This window comes from Eublepharis macularius, chromosome 2 (genome assembly GCF_028583425.1).
Source record: "Eublepharis macularius isolate TG4126 chromosome 2, MPM_Emac_v1.0, whole genome shotgun sequence".
In the NCBI taxonomy this organism is placed as follows: domain Eukaryota; kingdom Metazoa; phylum Chordata; class Lepidosauria; order Squamata; family Eublepharidae; genus Eublepharis; species Eublepharis macularius.
The window spans coordinates 157,658,713-157,680,059 of NC_072791.1; the positions used below are offsets into that span (position 1 = coordinate 157,658,713).

At 40.9% G+C, this 21,347-nt stretch overlaps 1 protein-coding gene across 3 annotated transcripts in view; it reads right to left on the reverse strand.

Annotated features, from left to right (window-relative positions):
• SMARCAL1 (SWI/SNF related, matrix associated, actin dependent regulator of chromatin, subfamily a like 1) overlaps window positions 1-21,347 on the reverse strand; it is a 52,576-nt gene that overhangs the window by 27,094 nt on the left and 4,135 nt on the right. For 2 of the 3 annotated variants that reach the window (XM_054971931.1, XM_054971932.1), the window contains 8 exons: window positions 20,567-20,617; window positions 19,686-19,946; window positions 18,598-18,648; window positions 14,962-15,145; window positions 14,070-14,220; window positions 11,227-11,385; window positions 8,156-8,221; window positions 2,819-2,959 (listed from right to left, as the gene is read on the reverse strand). In XM_054971931.1, the coding sequence (XP_054827906.1) occupies window positions 2,819-2,959; window positions 8,156-8,221; window positions 11,227-11,385; window positions 14,070-14,220; window positions 14,962-15,145; window positions 18,598-18,648; window positions 19,686-19,946; window positions 20,567-20,617 (1,064 nt within the window). The remainder of the gene's footprint in view (window positions 1-2,818; window positions 2,960-8,155; window positions 8,222-11,226; window positions 11,386-14,069; window positions 14,221-14,961; window positions 15,146-18,597; window positions 18,649-19,685; window positions 19,947-20,566; window positions 20,618-21,347) is intronic. The other variant, XM_054971934.1, reaches the window with a different exon arrangement.

Sequence of the window (21,347 nt, forward strand, 5' to 3'; positions counted from 1 at the left end):
ATTCTAACAAATCAAAAAACTCACATTCAAGAAGCTGCAATTTTCCAGCTTGAGATGTTAAAGCCTCTCAGCTGAAGCAGTTACTTTATTACATCTTTAAGAGAAGCTCCTGAACCTTTACAAAACAGAGCATCCATGCCAATCCCGGTGCATTTCCCCTTCTTTTAACATTCATTACTAAGATCAACCACTTTGAAAAATGGCTTCAGAGCAACTACTTTTGCAAAATTTTACTCATAAATAAAAAGAGGTGACATTTAATTTGTTGCACTTTTTATGAGCCAGAAGTGCCAAGGAGTTAGATTGTAAACCAATAAACTAATTCCATATCTTTACTTATTGCATCTGCCAGAGATTTGTGGGTTTCTGCCATGAAACTAAATCAATTCCTTTTCAATGGAGAATTTCAGAGGTTTTTTTTAACTGATGGGTTCAGACTTAAGAATTTTGTTTAACCAAGACAGAACAATTTATTTTAAGAATGCCCCACTTATACTATGATCGTTTCTATCCTTATAGATCCCAGAACAATTTTAACAAATTCTGGAACAACTTGGGGCAGAGTTATACACTACAAATCACAGACAGGGATCCTGGACCTTGTATTTGCATTGCAATACTAATTACGTTGTAATGTAGCAGCATTTGCCAGTAGGCTGGGGGTGCACAACTTTTCCTATTCCACCAATTCTCCCAGGAAATGCTCCCACACCAAACCAGTCATTTCCCTTCTCCCTACCACCGTTTTCCCCAGGCTCAAAAACTGCTATCATATAGAGATTTTTTTTTCTGATTTGGCTTCCAAACTGGAGCACTCACATGACATAATGCTCTAATTACACCTCAGCAGTCCTTTCCCCATCCTCAGTATGCTCCTTCCAAACCTGTGTAATTCCAGTCTTTGTGGGAAGAGTGCAATCCTGGACAGGAAGGTGTGCATTTTCAAAGGCCCCACCCATATCAATGCCATTTTCCTGCTGTCAGCCCATCCAGATCACTATTTCCCCCACTACTGGAGGGCTTTAAAAATGTAGATGCTATAGTGCTATAAAATTAGTGACATGGCAGGAAAAAAATGCAAGGGAAATGGTGGCTGATGGAGGGAAGTATGTTAAAGATCCATTGTGAAAATGCAGGTCTCTGCATTTGCAGAGCCAATGAATACAAAACAGAGGAAATCTGAGAAAATCAGAGGAAAGCTGAGAAAAACTCAGCTAGGGGAAGGCATTTGTAGGGGAGAAACAGCTAGTGGGAGGGGAACACGTAATCCTTCCACCATCTGCAGATCCCCCCTCCCCTGTTGTGCTCAACATGATTGGATGAAGAACTGCTATGGGGTGGGGTGGAATCCTGTCTTGGGGGATATTTGCAGGGAAGAATTAAGAAGGATCAAGCAGCCCTACTACTGCCTACCAGTCCTACCCTGCAAATATCTCTCCCTCAACTCATCATGTTAACTATCAGGAACGTGTGCACGTACATGCTTATCGAATTCAGCAGACACAATATATGCACAATAAGAAAACGTATGCATTTCTTTAGTTTACACAACATATGCACAAACAAAATTTGAGAATACAAGTTACTAAAACAGGTATTCTTAAACCCACACGAAACTCCAGAGAGTGAAGGTCAAATAGAAAGGGAGGGGGGTGAGAAGAGAACAAAAAGAAACATGGCTTGTGGCCAGCCGTGCATCACGAATTTTAAAGCCTCTCTGTCTGGTGAGACTCTCACCCGCTTCAATTTCTATTTTGCCTATTCTCTTTCTGTGCTCACCACTCACTGCTATTGTTCAGTGGCTTATTTAACCACAACAGAATAGCCTCAAGGGATCTTGGAAAAGACCTGTGACAATCTACCACCTGCTCAAGGTGAGCTATTAACAATGAAAGAGAATTACACAGGAGCCTTTGGCAGACATTATTAAAAGGTTATTTAAGATTAAAAGATGATCTTAGTCAGGACCATTTCCACTTCCCTGAAGGTCAAAACTCATTTAAAAGGCATTTCTACAACAAAGGCTGTAGGATCTCAAATTCTACTTAAGAAGCCCCAATTGCTGATTTTCTGCTGCAGAATCCCAAATGCATCTGACAAAGAGAACTGTGATTCTCGAAAGCTTATTCTACAGTAACGTTGGTTAGTCTTAAAGGTGCTACTGGACTCTTTCGAGAATCCCAAAGTACAGGCACCTGAAGCTCTATTTTAATACCTTTTAACTAAAGCTCAAGTCTTTAAAGGTAATGAGAATTACCACAGATGCCCCCCCCCAAAGCAATGGAACACTTTTTTTATTGAGACCAACCAAAGTGTGTGCAAGCTTTGAGTTCTCCAGAGCAATTTATTCCCCCAAAAGACAAGCCAGCAGCCACATTCTAAAAATCAGCCTCGGGGGGGATGGGACTCATCAAGCTGAATATTACCACCCCCTAATGAACAACAATAAATTCCATCTCAAAATTCAGATCCTCACTGGACAAGACTGCATGTGCTCTTCCACTGAACTACAACCACCAGACTCTACAGAAGATTTGCCCTTTCAAACAGCATTCTTCAATAACTGGATACTGCAAGTAGAATAGTTTTCCTTTTACAAGATCCACATGGAGCTCAAAAAGCCTTCCAGAACAAATGCAAACTATCCCTTATTATTTCCCAGGAACAAGATCTCCAAATGCTGGTATGAATGATGCACATTACAAGGGACAGACAAGGAAGCTTTTGCTTCATTAAAAGGAACAGGCCATTATGATCCAAAGTTATCAAAGGGAACATTAAACAGCTCTGGCTTTGACTAGAAATACACTGAAGTTACCTTCTTAGCATCACAGTAGCGGAGTGCAAAGGCTTGGAACTGTGGGAAGAAGGATGGTCGGACGGCTGCCATTTGAGTGTACAGCTCTGCAGGGCGGGACATAGCAGGAGTTCCTGACAGCAAGATGACTCGCTTGGCTGCCTAAGGTGGAGCAAATGTTGCAGCTGTTAATTATGTGGCCACCATTCCAAGGAGAGACAAGACAACACTACTGGTGTCAAAAAGGCCAATGTGAGCAGAGCTAGCAGAACACAGTAGGCAAAAGAGTAAACTGAGAGCCAACCTACAAGTGACGCCTGACACAGGTTGGACACTTGTTAGCTTCCTTCAAGTTTTGATGGGAAATGTAGGCATTCTGGTCTTGCAGCTGTAATGGAGAGCCAAGCTGTAAAACCAGGACGCCTACATTTCCCATAAAAACTTGAGGGAAGCTGACAAGTGTCCAACCAGTGTAAGGCATCACTTGTAGCTTGGCTCTGAGAGAAGAGTCCATCTTCTTCCAATCTCAGCTCTGATGGAAAGTCACTAGGTAGCCTTAAGCCAGCCAATCTCTATTAGACTCAGACCACATCTGCAAAATGGGCATAATAATTATGATTTAAGAGTCGTAAGGATTAGCAAAATTTGAACATTCCAAAGACCCTACAAAATATTAACTATTAGTAGCAGCACCTCATCTAAAACTGAAGGAACTGGATAATCTTAATGTGTCAAATAGTTTAAATAAACCCAGGGTTGGAAACCTCCACCTTAGTTCCTAGTTACTCCTTCGGGACCTTGTTTGTGTACCCAGTAGAAAAGTGTCAAGACTGGCTTTTGTATATAAATCCCACTAGCTTCAAGGAATGCCCCAAAGGCAAGTTCATGTCAGTCAATAGTTTGCATTAGCTTCCTACTGCCATAATGCAGAAACTTCATGGGTTTATTTTAGAAACATCAGAAATATCTTGCTAAGTGAACAGATTTTGGAATAAGAATATTACAGGAGGGACTAATAAGTATCAGTCAAGAACTACAGTAAAATGTTGAGAGAAGTGTGGAGATTATTCTGTTACTATATACTTCTGGGGTCTTCCACTTCACTTGAATCAAGAATTACAGAGTCAGAATACAGACAGATACACTTAAGTGAGCTCCTAAATTGAAATATTCAGATTGGACACAATAACGGCTAAAATTTGTGGAGAAATGTACAGCCAACTACCCAGCAGACGCATAGAACCTGAGGTTCTGACCATGATATTCTAAGCAGGTCTACTCAGAATCTACTCAAGTGTATTCAATGGATATTTATGACTGCACTGTCAGATATTTCAATTGATATGTTAGGCCTGGGGATTATACCATGAAGGGAGTTTGAGCAGACCACCTCTAAAACATTTAGTTAATCCTAGAGAAGCCAATCTAATTTCCATCTAGCAGACTGATGCTACTAGTAGAGGTAATGCCGATGAATGTCATTAGCACAATCCCTGCAGTGAAAATGTTTAGTTACAGCCAAAACAAAAAGATATGTGTGTGGGGGGGGGGGGGACTTCGTTCACAAAGGGCAAAAAAGAAATTAAAGAACTATTTACACATTTCAATGGATAGGTCAGAATGCTGAACCCAATAACTTTCAAGTGTGGGAGGATGGAGGAGAAATATATGAAAAAACAAAAGGAAATAGAATATATGCCGAAGTGTCTTGTTCCCATATAATGATTTGCTAGGTTTTAAATGATTTACACAGCATGCAGCCTACTGAACACTGTCTGACATGCTTTGCATCTTGGCTATTATTCAAATGCGCATTGTGTTGGATATGCAATTATAATCATCCTCCCAATCCCTTCTTATTCAGTCCTTGTTGGCTGTTTAACATTTTAAAAGTGCATGTTGCCCTGACACAAAGGGGAGGGGGGGTGGAAATATGATAGTAATTTCAATACAGAAGCCTTGAAAAAGAACTAGGAACAGGAAGGAGGTCACTGCTCTAAGTTTTGGGGAATTTCATGTCTGTAATAAAGAAAAACATGTCCATGCCCATTCTAACTTCAGAATGAGTCTAAGATCAGGATCTGACTGACTACCACTGTTAAACTAAAGCACACTTGTCACCAGGATCACTTTTAGTGTATTGAAATTACACCCAAGAGTGAACGGTTTCAAAATGGCAGCTTTTAATAACAGTGGAATTACCCAGCTTTAGGAATGCAAAGGAATGATAAGTTCTTGAATGCAGAGTACAAGTAGCGTCAGAAGCCTTTAAGGACTAAGCAATTTTTATAGTTACATTACTTTCTCACAAGAAAAAAAGATTCCCAGATAAGTGCCACAGCCTTACTTTATGACACTTCAAAAAGAACCAGGTTTCCCAAGAGCCTGGAAGCAGTTCCTTCCACACTATGGAGGAAAAAAAGGTACAACTAGCTCTAATGCTAATTAACATACCCCTGTGCTATTTCCAGGATTCTTATTACCACGGATTTGTCATACTTGGGCCCACAACATGAAATACTTGATAACAGAGCAGGAACAACTTTTTCCATGAAGGATTTAGGCCACCGCGCTGGAGAAACAAGAACATTTCTCTGAATAATTACTTACTGAAAAAACAAGGAATTCAGACTTTAGCCCCATGTTTTATACATGGGCCTACTTGAAGATTTCATATATCACATCCCTAAACTCATTTCCTTAGCAATTTATATTAGAAAGCAGAACTACATAGTTAAAAAGACTGCTTTATCTTAAGAAGTCATCAATGCCCAGATGATATCAAAGATCAGAATAAAGCTTTTAATATTATAATGAATACAATCTCCAGTCCTGCTTTTCAACAGAATTTAAGAACAAATATGAAAACCACAGGGTCTTTATTAATATACTATTGATTATATATCCATCCATGTCATCAAGGATTTTCACATACGAGATACCAGAAAAATCGGATTTATGAAACAGGAGTGTCTATAAAGTACTCATGGAAGAGTAAGTATTGGTCTCTGGAGAAATCAACTTAATTGTTGGATTATTGACATATAAATATTTATAGCAAATAAAAGGCAGATCATAATTCTTCAGGGCAATTTTGCTGGGAAAAATTACTTTGAAACTGATTCCATGCCCTAGAAATTAATTTATATCCAAATATGTGAGAGATCAAGATTCTAAACACTTAGAATACTTAGACATAATTATAAATTATGTATTTATTTTTCCTTTATTTGGCAAAGCATTTAAATGCCTGAACATGGCTACAATTAGGATTTGTAAAACATATTTCAAGTAAATATGAGAGCTGCTATAGCACAGTGGTTAAGTGGTTTGGCTGTGAATCAGCACTTTACTGGTTCAAATCCCACTACTGCTATGAGCTCAGTAGGTGGCCTTGGGTAAGCCACTCAGCCCCCGCTCCCCCACTGTCTTGTGGGGGTAATAATAATACTAACATGTGCACTGCTCTGGGTGGGGGCAGTAATCTGTCTAGAAGAGCGGTATATAAGTGCAGTTGTTATGATGATGATGATGACGATGATGATGTAGCTTAAAGGGACCAAAAACTAAAGTCACCTTGTTTTGTCACTGTAAGTGGAATCAGATACTATGATGGTCAGCACCTGGTTGTCACCACTTTTGCTGCATATTGTGACTGCTGGCTTTAGGCTAGCACTGATTTTATTTGTGGCATACTCCTGATATAATGGAGGAAGGAGGGAGAGCTCTGAGGTAAAAGACTCTCTGGAGCGAATGCTGTCCTATTACACCTGCACTCTGGTTGGCCTATACTTTCCTTCTGTTTAAATTCCAGCTACCACAATATCCACAAAGGTGGTACACAAGCTTTGATTAATTAGATGGTAGCATCTAGCTTGTGTTCCCTAAAGAGCTTTGATTTGTGACCCTAATAGTGTGGTACTTAATAGTGAGGTGATTAGAAACCTCTTTCCCACAGCTAGATAACACAGAGATAAAACAGAGCAACCAATGGTTTATTTACAGAAAATAAGTTATAGAATCAGTTACAAGTTTTGTGTGGAATAAATGGTAAGAACAAAGGTAGAACTGGCTTGCATTCCACTCCTTGGAAGTTATCTTTTTTCCTCACTGGGAGTTCTGGTTGAACCTAAGCCTAAATTAACAACAAAATTAACAACAAAATGCTGAGGGAAGATATTATAGTTTTTCCTCCCAACAGGGCTCCTCAGCAAGGCTCCTTTGTAACCCTGTCAGCCTCTCTGTAACCTGAGAGGCTGACAGGCTTCAACTCAAGTACAAGGCTGCTCTTTTAAAGTTTCAGAGAATCTGGCTACAGTACCAATACCAGAAAAGTTAGATTTTGGATGGGCAATCCACAGGGTGTTAATTTAATTCCTTAAAACAATGTTCCTACCCTGCCCTGACTCCAAAATCCTAACTAAAAATCCCAAAAAGAAAAAGCCTGACTAATCATATGTATTTATTCACCGCCACAATCTCCCTGTCCAAAGGAAAATGGAACGATCCCTCCTTTTTAAATGGAGGAGGCTCACCCCCCCTCCTATCCATGGAAGTTCCAAGGGCTCTGATTGGCAGGCCAGTCACTGGGGCTTACTTGAGGGCAGAATTCCCAGGATTGGTTCAGAGCCCAGGAGATAGGCGGAACTTTGGGGCTGACTGCAACAAATAGGTTCAAGGAAAGCATACCTCTGAATACCAGATAATGAGGATAAAGAACAGGGGGAGGCTAGTGCCTTCGTTCCCTGCTGGACAGTTTCCCAGAAGCACCAGACCAGCTACTGACTGAACAAGATGGACCAGGTCCCTTCTCGGGGTCTTTTTCAAGGGCAGGTAAAAGGCAACCTCAGCGTAACACACGCACGCACGCACGCACGCACGCACCCTCCCCACATGATCAAAGCATGATCAGCTACATTCTATCTTCTGTAGGCAAAACCCAACCCAGCATGAATCAAGGATACTTGTTTAAGGGTTTGGAGTCAACACTCGCTACATGGAAGATCCTGGCTTCTAATTACTTTCTATTTCTTTGCTTTTAAAATGTGGGGAGGACACGAAGAAACATAAAAAGACAGGAAGTTGTAGTCTTTGGAAATCCTGCTGCAGGCAGAAGAGAGGTGAAGACTTGCTATTGCTCCGGTAAGAAATTTTGGATATAGGACGAGCCATTTTTCCTTGGCACTCACTCTGTGTTCTATCCTGGCTTTTAAACCTGTCACTGCAGCATCATATACCTGAATAAAATCCTTTTAGTTCTCCAGTCTTTTCCTATCACTCATGCCCGTATGTCAGGCTTTTTGAGCACACTGCATATAAAATCCAGGCCTCCTGTTTTGAAAACTGTGGGATACACACCTTCAGAAGAGGCAATGCAGCTTGGCATCGAGCTGTTTTGACATTCTTAAGAAAATGAGATTCATCCTGAAAAAAAAGAAAGAGCAGAGAGTAAAACCGTGAGCCACAGTCAAGACAAATCCAAAACTAATTAAATAGCCCTCAAGTTTCAAGGACACCATACTAGACAAAGTTTGAAAGCAGAGGGACAGGACATGCACAACACAGTTCTGGATGCAAAACTGGCAGAACGCTGGACAGGATTGGCCAACTGAAATGGAACAGGATTCCAGGGCATTATGGCAAAAGAAATCACAACCTTAAGTTGTGACCCGTGAACAATCTGAGCCAAGAAAGGGAAGGAAGACAAATAATTTCCAAAATGTATACTCTTTTGCTATCATCTGTTCTTCCTTTAAATGCAGATCTAATTGCAAATCCCATGCTGCACTGACACCCCCAAATGAAGGGTTAATCAAAAACATCAGAGAGGAGAAAATCTAATTAGGAGCCAACTGGTTTGCTGTTAAAGGCTCGCCAGGTAGATAATAGCCTACCATTTGAGAGTTCCCCTCCTGGAATGAGCTACATTTCCATTCCTGTTACAAGACTGAGTTTCAGGACACAGAAGAAATTGGCACCCTCCCAGGGAATGTACTCATCTGGTTGCATTTGGGCAAGTAAGCAGCCATGCATAGAGAGGATAATATACCCCCTTCAGCTCTCAGACACTGCTTTCTCAATCTGGGTTAGCAATAAGGTTATGCTAATAACAGCAGCCAGCACAGGGAGGGTTGAAGAGAGAGGTGGGGAAGCAAAACACCCCGTGGGAGCTATTTGATCTGAATGCTGCAATATATCCAGCACATGAATAAGAAACCTAACAATTCAAGATTAGTGGAAGATGCAAGATTCAGATGAGATCATCTCCCACAATGTCAGAAGCAGTGGCAGCAAAGGAGGTAATTTCTAACTCCTCTGCTCAAAGCAACAATCTATACTGTAGACCACACAAATACATTTTCTCCTTGCGCATCATGATTTTACTCCCCCATCAATGCCACATGATTACTCTCAATGGGATTTTCTGGGTATCATAGGTCAATCACCATGTGGACAACCAAAAATGGAAATGGATTACTGTCCAACACTTTCACCTCTGGCACGTTGACAGAATATTGCCACAAATGAAACGGATTTAGTCAGAGACTCTTCCTCCTTCTGCTCCTACAGAGAAGAGCCAGCACCACTGATACCTGCGTTTTCAAGGAGAGCTCTATGAAGCTGTTCACCTGGCACCATCACCTTTGTCATCTTTCTGGTGCCAGGCTAAGTCTCTACCATTTGTCTGAATGATTCGTAGTTCATTCATTTCTCCCCACCCCAGCAATGTTATAAGAAGTAAAATGTAATGTTAAAACCTGCTGCTAAGTCTAATATGGATTTCATTCCTTTTTTAACAAGCTTTAAAATGGCCTAGAATGCCCATCCAGCAGAAAGGTGACTTTAAAAAAAAAATAACAGGAGGCCACTGCTCAGATTCAGGAGACACATGCTTTAGGCACTTGGCTCTATCACATCAACCGGGCAGAAAATTTTTGGCTGTGACAGGGAACACATTCTTCCATTAGTGAATTTCAGCTGAAATCAGAAAGACTGCTCTCCAAGTGTTCAGAGTCCAACAAGTGTGAGCTTGGTGACTTGACACGTGCAAGAAAAACGTCACAAAATAATAGAAATTAGGATGTCGAAGCAGATTGTTACAAAAATACTACCTCAATTAATCCTATCAACTAAAAGCTCTTGTCAAATAATAGTAATCAGAGATGAACAACAACATGCTGACTCTGAAGTACTTCAGCAAGTTCTTTCTGCAGGCTACTTCCCTATGCCAATTCTTTGCCTCCCAAACTGCAACAGGTTTTTTGAGGCTTCAGCATGCCATTTTGAGGCTTCAGTATGTAGACATCTTTTCAAAAATATGATACTCAAAGTGTTTTTGGTCACCATGTGAATGAAAGACTGCAGTTTGTTTGCCCACATTGGTGCTGTTTTTCTTAAAGCTAGCTGTGCATTCAAAAAACATGAGCTGTGAGTTGTGAGGTGGAATTGGGTGTAAGGTGATAGGGAAGGCAAAACCAGACAATCCCACCCCCAAGTGGATGTTCTGCTGCAGCTATAATCAACAGCCATGAATGCACAATGGGGAAATCAGTCCCATGAGCAAGCAGCTGCCACCATCAAGAGAATGTGAACTTTTAACCCTATACCTCATTTTTCTGAGCCAGGTTTCAGAAAGTAATTACAGCAACATGACCAAAATATCTCAGCATCCCAAGAGAAAATAACAAGTTGGAATACATTAATGTTTCCAAGTTTCAAGGCTCCTCTCGTAGTCCTAGAGAGCAAACACCTTCCTTCTTACATTTGGAATTATCAATGTAACACCTCAGCTTTTCGTCACCTCAGCAGCAGATAGCTAGACAGGAACTTCCATATTTCTAGGGCTTTTTTTCTGGGAAAAGAGGTGGTGGAACTCAGTGGGTTGCCCTCGGAGAAAATGGTCACATGGCTGGTGGCCCCTCCCCCTGATCTCCAGACAGAGGGGAGTTTAGATTGCCCTCCGTGCCTCTCGGCGTGGAGAGCAATCTAAACTCCCCTCTGTCTGGAGATCAGGGGGTGGGGCCACCAGCCATGTGACCATTTTCAAGAGGTTCCAGAACTCCGTTCCACCGTGTTCCTGCTGAAAAAAAGCCCTGCATATTTCTAAAAGTTTCCTGAAAACAGTACCATTTGCTTGCTAATGTTTTCTGCAATTGCTGAACAATAGAAATTGAAATTCCAGTGAATTAATGGAGATACTCATTAAAATAGTCAAAACAGATGCTACAACTGGAAACTGAGTAAATAGTAGCACAATATGACCCTTAAGCATAATGTGCATACCATTCACCATTGTACCATGTGCAAGGTAATAGCCTTCCACTTTATAATAATGTCCAATAGTGTTCCATGGTGAAGAGATTTCTTTGACTTTGATGGACATATCAGGATCTGAAGCACCTCCTCTTCCATTAGGATGCCCTACTTACAACAATCACGACTTGCAAGGTGGTTCTGAGCTGCTTTTCCATCTTGCTGAGAAGGTCAAAACTGACAACATTTATCAATCTTGCCAACAGGCAGTCCTTGCTTGTTGCTATGACACTGATGCTATCAGGACTCAAGGAAGGAAGCCACCTGCGGAAAGCCTAAAACACCGAAAAAAGGAGATGTGAACAGAAAATATCTTCTTTTTTTTGCATCTCAACAGCCAGAAGCCTACAGCTGCTTTTCAAACATCAAAACCCAACGATGTCAATTTACATAGCACCTTTTTAGTGCCATAAAGTGTTGTATAAGCTTTAATCTTATTCAGCCCCATGGCTGAACTAAGCCATGGTTACTCCCTTGTTATATCTGGGAATGCAGATTTGCAGGGTATCTGCACCAGCTCTTAATTTATTTAAGCAGACTTCTATACCTCTTGTATACTTAACGATACTCAAAGTAGATTACAAACAATATTAAATGATTACAGTAATGCATTAGTATAAACAAACCATAAAGTTGAAAAACCAACAAAGTATGCATATCAGAAAACAGCATAAGCTAGTGCAGCCCATAACACACCTCAGATAACAACCCCAAACAGGGTTCCACTTCTGGGTTTGCAACTGGAAAACAAGTACCTCACAAGTATCTTGTCCCATGCCATTGTTCACATTGGCCTTGTTCTCACTGACCCACTTCAGACTGTGAAGATCCGCATGGTGATTGCTGTTCTACAATGAAGGTTTTCATTGATGAAGAGCTGGTATGCCAAGGCTAAGGACTCTAGCTTCTCTCAGATGTGCTAGTTTTCTGTCTTTCTCATGAGGACTTATTCCATTCTGTGAACCTTCATCTGCAGTCTCAAGTGGTCCAATAGGGGGAAAAGTTGATGACTCATGGGAGAACTAGGATAAGCATCACACTAGAGCCCCCCTAGTAAGACTGTTACTTAAAATGTCAGAATAGAGAGCATATCCATGAATAGAACCAATCACAGCCAGATGCCCCCAGCCAGTTATTTCAAACTGCAAGCCTTGGGAGCCCATCCCACCCACGTATATGAAAAGAGACTATAGTCTGACCAGCTGTAATCACTTGCCAGTAGAGGCTGCATGGTAATGAAGAGGGATTCAACCTATTGTAGGATGGGTGCTGTGAGGAATACTGCTCAGAAGAACCACAGTTAGCATGTCAAAGAACTACATGCAGCTCTTGAGCCACGGTAGAAGCATCATTGTTATAGGGTTTTTTATTCCCTATCTCCTAACAGGGCAAGGACTCGCCACATTTTTTTAAGCATTTAAAAGCCATGGACTTTGCTGAAAAACAATATTTCACATAGGGTTGCCAGGTCCAGGTTGGGAAATTCCAGGAGATTTTGGGGGTGGAGCCTGGAGAGGATGGGTTTGGAGAGGGGAAGGGCCTCAGAATGGAATAAAACCATAGAGTACACCCTCCAAAGCAGCCATTTTTCCCAGGAGAATCGATCTCTGTTCACTTGGAGATCAGTTGTAATTCCGGGAGATCTCCAGCCACCACCTGGAGGCTGGCAGCCCTAACTTCACATAATGCACATAAATAGTCTACTATCACGCACTATACACACTCACAATACAAAAACCGACCTGTGGGAGAAGATGAAAGCTTGTGAGACTCCACAAGCCAAAAACCAAAGGGCTGAGTAGCAGTCCCCCAGCACAACTTTTGAAACCTGTCCTCCAGGGAGGACCAGAACCACCACAAAATGGTGCTTCCCAGTCACAGCCTAGAAGGCAGTCCCAGAATGATACCATGATCGATGGTATTGAAAGCAGCTTGAGAGATCCAGGAAAATCAGGAGTCACACTCCCTCTGTCCATTTTCCAGCACAGGTCAGATGACCAAGGCTGTTTCAGCCCCATCACTAGGCCTACAGCCAGATTGGAAAGGATGTCAACAACTCTCCTCATCTAAGAAAGCTTGAAGTTGCCCAGCCACCCCCCCATTCAATCACCTCTGAGACTGGTCAATAGTTACTGAAAGCTCCTGAGTCTAGGATAGGATTCTTTAGCCATGGATGCTCCATAGATTTTTTTCAAGACTGGATTGACCACCTTCATTAAGTACCCCTCAGACCCAGTCAGTTCTCCCCATTCTGACAGATTTAAGCAGCTAGGAAGGGCAACGGTCATAAAAGCAAGTGGTAGCTTCAAACCTCCAAGGATCTTGCCCACATCCTAAACAGCTGTCAAAGCCCTCTGGCACCAACTGACCCTGTCAGTGCTAAATTTATTTATTTGCTTCATTTATACCCCACCTTTTTCCTCAATGGGGAGTCAAGGTGACTTACATAATTCTCCACCATTCTATCCTCACAACAACCCTATGAGGTAGGTTATGCTGAGAGTGTGTGACTGGCCCAAGGTCACTCAATAAGCTTCCATGGCAGAGCTGGTCTCCCAGATCCTACCTTGACAACCTAACCACTACACCACACTAACGTAGAGTGCAAGTCAGTACGAGTGCAAGAGATTTTATCTGCAAAGTGGTGAGCAAAATGGCCACAGTAGGCCACTGAGCAGCTCACCTGCTCCTACTGAACAGATCCCAACAGACCTCTGATCATCCAGAACAGCTCCGCTGGCCTACACTGTGCAAACACAGTGGTGGCAGAAAGTGTTGTTTCTTTGCCACCATCTCCACCACGGAGTACACGTTAAAATGAGCTTTAGCTTGTGTCTTATTGGATTCATCCTGAATCTTCCTCCACTGTCCCTCTAGTTGTCTCCCTGGTCTTTTCATCACCAACTAAATCCAACTAAAGACAGAGGATTAAAAGAAGCTCAGGAAATACAGTCATTACCTCTGCCCAGGTAAATCTCACAGAGGAAGGAGCTATCACCAGCAGCGGCCACTCCTTTCGATAATATGCAGCAATGCAGATTGCCTGGATAGTCTTCCCTAGGCCCATGTCGTCGGCAAGGAGCAAGCGGCCCTCTCGGGAAATGGCAAAACTGAAGACCACAAAACACATTGAGGTAAGAAACGGACAGGTTATTATTCTCATTCCACAACAAAAGCGATTCTTATCAAGCCTCAAGGCTGGGTGTGATACCCCCACCTCCAAACACCCTGTTCGCATTGTATGAAAATTAGCTTTGGTTTTCTGTTCCAGATATTGTTGTTTCATATTTGACTTCTGAACAAAGCAAGAAGAAACAATGCTGCAAAGTAAACAGAAACAACTCAAGCCTAGTGCTCATGGGCAGTGAGAATCTGCTTTTCCCAAGAATTCCTTGACAGAAGACCTCAATTATCACTGCAGTTTCTGATTAGCTTCCCACACATGCAGTTGGAACTGCAGCAGGTTCAGTTATGTCTACATAGGGAAAATCGAAGTAATCAGTAAAATCTGGCAATTGAGGCTTGGTACATTTCAAGACCCTGTACACACACTGGGCTGTACAAAAGCTTGAATATCCTGGGAATGCTAAACTTTTTAAAAGTGAAAGCTAAGATTCTAGCAAAAGTAGCAGAGATAAATTATTTACAATTAATTATTTTTTTAACTGCTACAACACATATTCCCTACCCAGCATATCTGTCCTATATGAGCCCAACAGTACAAGATACACATTTCCTTTTTTAGGACTGACTGTGACGGTAAGGGGAGGCTCAATAAACATGATCAAAGTGCCAATACTTTAAGCAAAACAGTAAGTCCTTCATGAGCTTAAGAATATTACATGACTTACTTCACACCTTCTCTCTGAAATGGCATGAGGCTTGCCACAACTTTGGGATCCACGCCTGAGAGATCTGCTTCAGGGATGTCTGAAGTCTTGGGCATGGACTTCTCAAACTGAGCAGCAAAGGTTTGTATAATTGGCTTAGGCAGTGGTTCTACCTCCACATCTGGAAGACTCTTTACCAGTTCCACTGAACACATACACACAGAGAAGATTTGATGTATCAGTAAAGGTGCAACAATTAACATATGAGTTTGAATTAGCACAGAAACAATGTGTTTAGTTATCTGGAGTCATAGACCATTCTTCAAGCCTTACCTTATTAAAAAGATAAGTTATCTTACCCAACCCTAAGAATATGTTTACAAAAAAAATGCCAACTGAAGCCATCAGGTTTGACATCTGATGAGTTTGCAAGGTGAAGAAGTTCGTAAGCATACAGCAGCCATTAAAAATTATTCTTTCTATGGTCCTGGTCCAGTGATGACATAATGAAGAGGAAGTTCATAGGCTATAAAGGGACATAGCAACTACATAATCATTTAACTTACAGATGCCTTCCCAAATAACACAAATTCTGTGACAAAGCTACCTTGATAAATGGGGCAACCTAGCACCTTTGCATATATTTGCATAATTTAATCATTTGGAAGTGCAAAAAGTTATTCATAGTACTGACTCCTCAACCACTTACCACTTGAAATCTCACCAAGTCACTACTTAGGCTTTGAAGATTTTGTAGGGTGTTGCCCAAAAATGTCGAGCTATCTTCACAATAATGAGGGCTAGAAATTTTTGTATCAGAGCAATTCTTAAGATTCTAAATCCTATGCAGTACAAAAAACTGACAATTGTGCTACACTTGTGCAGAACTGTGGGATACATACAGTTCTGGGCACAGAAAAAGCAAAATCAAACATGTTTAAAATATCTTGCATGAACTGAATGCAGAGCCACGACTAAACACTCAAAGATTTCTCTGTCGTCTCAGTCTACAATAATCTGAAGCAGAAGCCCATAAATACTGTAAACAATGGTTCCATATGTTGATCCTCACTATTACCTTCTCAAAGATGAAAAATAATCTATTGAGAATGGGAAGCAGTAGGAATGTCTAAACATGCATATTATTTGAAATGTTTTGTTCATTCCTTAATCTTAAAAATTATCAAGTTATTCACTCCAAGAAACGCCAATTACAGCAACTCTGGATTCATAATTGTTCAATGAATATTTGAACCCGAGTAGTGACTTGATGGTATTCTTGAAAGGTTGATCAAAACATCTTTGCACTGTACTAGATACTGCAGAGAATTCTGCAAGCAGCTTTCTTTGCAAAAAAAAAATTAACAAAATATAAAAATCTAGAAAATGGAACATTCTGACAGTGCAAAGGTACGTAGCAACTCAAATTTGCACTGCTTTTCTTCATTACAACAGTCTGAGTATTGACTACAACTGTAGGGTGCCAATTTTAATTTCAGTTATCTCTGGAGTGGAGGAAGCAGATTAGACCCCTGCTACTCTGGCAAAATTCTTCAATTCTGAAAGTACAGAAATGAAAGGATTTCCATTTGTGTGTGTGTGTAATGGCAATACGCACACTTCGGTTTAATCTGTGCTCCTCCAGAAAGCAGTCTCTCTCTCTCTGCTGAAGCAGAGCCCTACTCTGTTATTACACTCAGAAAGTTGCATGCTAGAATTATAAGATCGCAAATTGCAGCAATTACACTATCGTCGTCACTGTTTTGCGGACAAGCTCAGGAAAATTGGGATGTCTCAGTAGCTTGAGTGATTCATCCAAAAGTTTCTCTTTATCCTCAGGTGACCTTTTATTTTAAGATTGAACAAGTGGGGGCTGAGGTAAAATGTTAAACTAAACATAAGCAGGGGCGGCCTTTGAATAGTGTGGTTCTGACAGGACATTTAAAAGTCCACATCTGAGGCTCTTGAGGCAGCTGTAATTAGGTTTTTGCACTCATCTCCCTAGCTAGATGGAGATTTCCATGCACCAGTCGGTTCACAGATGTTTCTGAGCCTTGAAAAGGCAATCCAGGAATAAATGTGCTTTATTGATGTATGAAGCTGCTTTATACTGGATTAACCTATTGGTCCATTTAGATCAGTACCGTCTACTCTAATGGCAGCAGTTTCCAGAGACTGAATTACAGAAGAGCCATTTCCAAAACTTGCTGAGCCTTGGGCCTTTTGCACCCAAAGCACAAGTGTGACATACTGCACTTTTTAAAAGCCTGGAAGTGCCGTACAAACAGCTAAAAGACTGCTAAGGGTTGATCCTTCACAGACAGAGAGAGCTCTGAGTGACAGGCTACTCCAAGGAACCTGATTGGGTAGCATGAGCTGGAAAGATGGGGGTGGGGGGGAGTTCAGCCCTAGCTGAAAGGCATGGAGTGTGAAGATTTGGGGAGATGGAGTCCTGACTGAAAGCAGATAAACACCAACAGGAAAATTAGGGGAAAGTTGGCAAGGAAGTTGGCAAGGAAGTAGCTAGATTCCTATTTGGGCCAAAGAAGAAGATAGATCCTCTAAGGAGATCTCCCAGTCAAACAGGGAGATAGCTTTGGAGATGAAGAGATCCCTGGTCTGGTGTGGTTGGAAACTGCCTTGGGAAACCTTAAGATTCAGTCAAAAAATGAAGAAAAGCATTCGTATTTGAAAAGAAGGGGGTTGAGGTACTAGAAAGTGGGTACGAGCCTTCTTAAGCCCAAAAGAGAAACAGAAAACTAAAATAAAGTGTGTTAAACTGTTTGGGGAAAACATAGTAATAAAAGTCTCTTAAACATAAGAATTTAAGTATCTATGAAGAGCATAAGAACTAAAGTCTGTGCATGTACTGATTTTACCTCAGAGATTTCTATATTGCATGACCTCAGAAATTTTCAGCCCCTGATTTCATCTGACCTTTTCCCTCTAAAATAAACAAAATAGTTACTTTTGAATTTTAAAAATACTTCTAATGTCATTTCTGCTGTTTAAGGACAAAGAAGAGGGAAAGAGGAGGAGGTAAAATCGTAACATGCTTTGCCACTGAGCCACAATCCCTAAACTGCATTACAAAACACGTTAGTGACAACTGGCCAAACGATCTTTTGCTAGTTTGTTTTCACAGAATTGCATTATCTTTTGCATCATATTCTGTGTGAATGTGTGCAAAAAATAGACATTTGACTCCATTCTACACTTCTGGCCTAGTCTTACACTGATGCACGACACTACACCGCACACCCCCACCCAAATCATGGTGAAACTCCACCTTTCAAAGAGGTAATGAAGCGTGGAAGCTAGAATGAGCCAAAATATCCCATGTAAGAGCGGCTAAAAATTTCAGGAAGAAAGTGTATGATTTACCAAGTGCTCTAGAAGCTGTAATTGCCTTCTGCTATAGAAGACAGTCAAAGATTACATTTAAATCATGATAGTATCTCTGCTTCTTTTTTTTACACAGAAGCTGTAAGTGAAAGCTATACACGTTATCCCTGTTGGAAAGTAGCAGAAGAGCCAACATGAATTCTTCACCACTTAATCCGCCTCTAACTTTAATGACCAATTCTAAGAACAAGGTTTGAGAGAGTAACCCTACAAAAGTATTATGACTTCTTTGAAGGACAGGCAGAATCTTACTTAGATTGAGGTAATCCTCCAGAAGGAAACTCCATTTTCTAGTCTTCATGTCTGTAAAAGTCATAAGGAATAATGTCCAAAGATGCTGAGAAAATATGTATATCAACCTTAAATAAGAACTAATGTTTCATAGCTTTCAAATCAATTTCCTTTATCCACCAACATAAGGATTACTCAAACTCTTCTGATAATTTGAGGTTCAAAATAAAAGAAATGAGTTATAATACACTGGAAGCAATCTAGGGCACAAAGTGAACTGGGACTGTGGGAAGAGTCAGGTAATGGAGATATGATAGTACATATTCCAAGGTCAGATGTTCAGAGTTAGACAGAAGAGTTTGCACTGCATAATATAAATCTGTATTCAGTAATCACTACCAGAGTCACTCAGATCCTTGTATTGGAATTTTAGTACAAAATGCATTAGGTAAGTGTAGGGCTGAAACAGCCAACTGGAGATGGTATAATTTTATCTGGCACCTGGGAGCCTTACCAAAATTATTTAAGTTGCAAGAAATTCCATATATAAATGTTACATTGGATGGATTATGCACATAATATACAGATGTACTTATCTGTATGCAATGCTGCACTTAATCAGTTGCACTCTAACTATGAAGCCCTTCCTGCTAGATTGTGTTAAGACTCTCACTGAGGAGCTCCCAGATCACTTTATAGAATGATTTCACCCCAAAGATCACAGAAGTCGGCCACTCCTGATCTAGGTTTTCAAAATCCACACAAAGTTACTTATGCCCATAGCATTTATACATACTGGGCTCCTATGATGATTCCAAGTTTTAGCATTCCTGAAGCAAGAAAATGAGTTCTTTCATACCATGGTTAGAAACATCTAAGATCCTGAGGATCCTGTTAGCTGCCTAACACATTCAACCATGGCACTTCAAAATATCTTTGATGGAACTCAAAGTTAAGAGATGTAACTAGAATTAATCCCAGAGTGCCAAGTCCCAACTTGTTTTGTGTATCAGTATTATACAAAATAGATCATACAGGAAAAGAAACAAGAAGCACTAAAAACAAAGAGTACTACCAGCTTTACAGCAAATATTGGTTATATCACTTACCATAATTTCTAGAATTCACCTGCTTGAAGACTCCGATGAGGCTGGCAGCGTAGCCAATATCCACTTCAAATCGAGAATGTGATATCAGCACACATTTCCCATTGACTGCGGCTGATGATTTTTTCCACCCAGCGCATGTTTTCAAGAGCGATATCAAGTGAGGACTTTTACAAACTGAAGATGGCATAGAAGTCTTGGTGGCTGCCTCCACTCCTTCCAGGGGTGACAAAGTAATGGAGGGAATTTGCTCCACTGCTTCTACTAGAGATTAAAAAAAATATTTTCAAGAAAAAGAATGAACTAATTAATTATTTTTTAAAAAAACGCCAGCATCTCCCTGGTGAAACAGAAAAGTATAAGGCACCAGAGATTTTCCCATGCAGAACAGAAGCCAGGCAGAGCACGCCAGTGCCCAGGAAAACCCACCACACAAGTTCAGAAGCTGCATCGTTTTCAGTGACTCTCTCTATTTCAAACTGAGCACAGACTACAGATGAGATACACTTGAGAAGTCAAGACTCTGATAACATCCAGAATTTCCAAGAATTGATGAGTTCCAAAAACCAGTTTAAATAAAATCAAGAACTGCAGGCTTTCTTCTCTCCCATATATCTGCTCATAAATCCCAAGCTCCGTAAATGGAATTTTAAACCATTTTGTTCATTGGTTTTCAAGACAATCCTCCTCTTTGGAGATTTTACTACACACTTTTTGAAAGAGAAGTTGCTCTAAATAAATAAAACCTATTTCTTCCCTTACCAATAATTGAGCAAACTGGGTTCGGTTTAGTGAACATATATTACTCCCCAGTCCAGATGTTTGCACTTAAGCAAACCACCCAAATCACTGCTGCCATACACCTCAACCAGCTGCTTACTTACTGAGATGACTGTAATCTTCTAGACTGAAATTCCACATCTTTGTTGTAGGATCTAAAACAAGGCAGAATTTGGAGAGTTATGTTTGGGTAGAAAATATCCTATAAATATGTTCAGAAGCAGAGGTTACATTACCTTACTGGAAAAGCTCTTGGTGAGCTGCTGCTCGGGAGGACCACTAGCATCTAAGAACAAGCTGAGCCAAGTAGCAGAGCCACTGTGGTGCTGGTTGTATCACAAGGGCTGCTTGGCTCAGATGGTCAAGACTCCACCCATTGCCACAATCACTGTGCCCAGGTCTGAGCCGAGCATGCGTTGCCAGCACCACAGGGACCACATTTGGCTCAGCTTGCTCTAGGACTGTTTTAACTTCTCAGTTTGCTCCTATTGATAAAGTCTACACAAGAGATGCCTGCATGAAAATTAGTTCATGCACTGCCTGTATTACAGTTCTTCAATTGCCTCTGATGGCATTGCTGATGTTCAGAGATTCAGCAGAACATGAATACAAGATACACATGAGAACTCCACACAGAAATGGTATTCATAAATCTTAATTTATTAATGCAGATTCTTCCCACAAAGCAAGATACACAATGAGACTTCTCATATGCATAACGAGGCACAGAAAGGTAGCCCCTGTACGTTGCTAACCAAAAATTAGGCAACTTTTCAGAATCAACGAGACACAAACTTCCTTGCAGATTCAAGTATGATGTCTCATCAATTATCTAATGAGCTAAATGAACAGAAATATTTTAAAACTGTATCAGCTTTAGGAAAA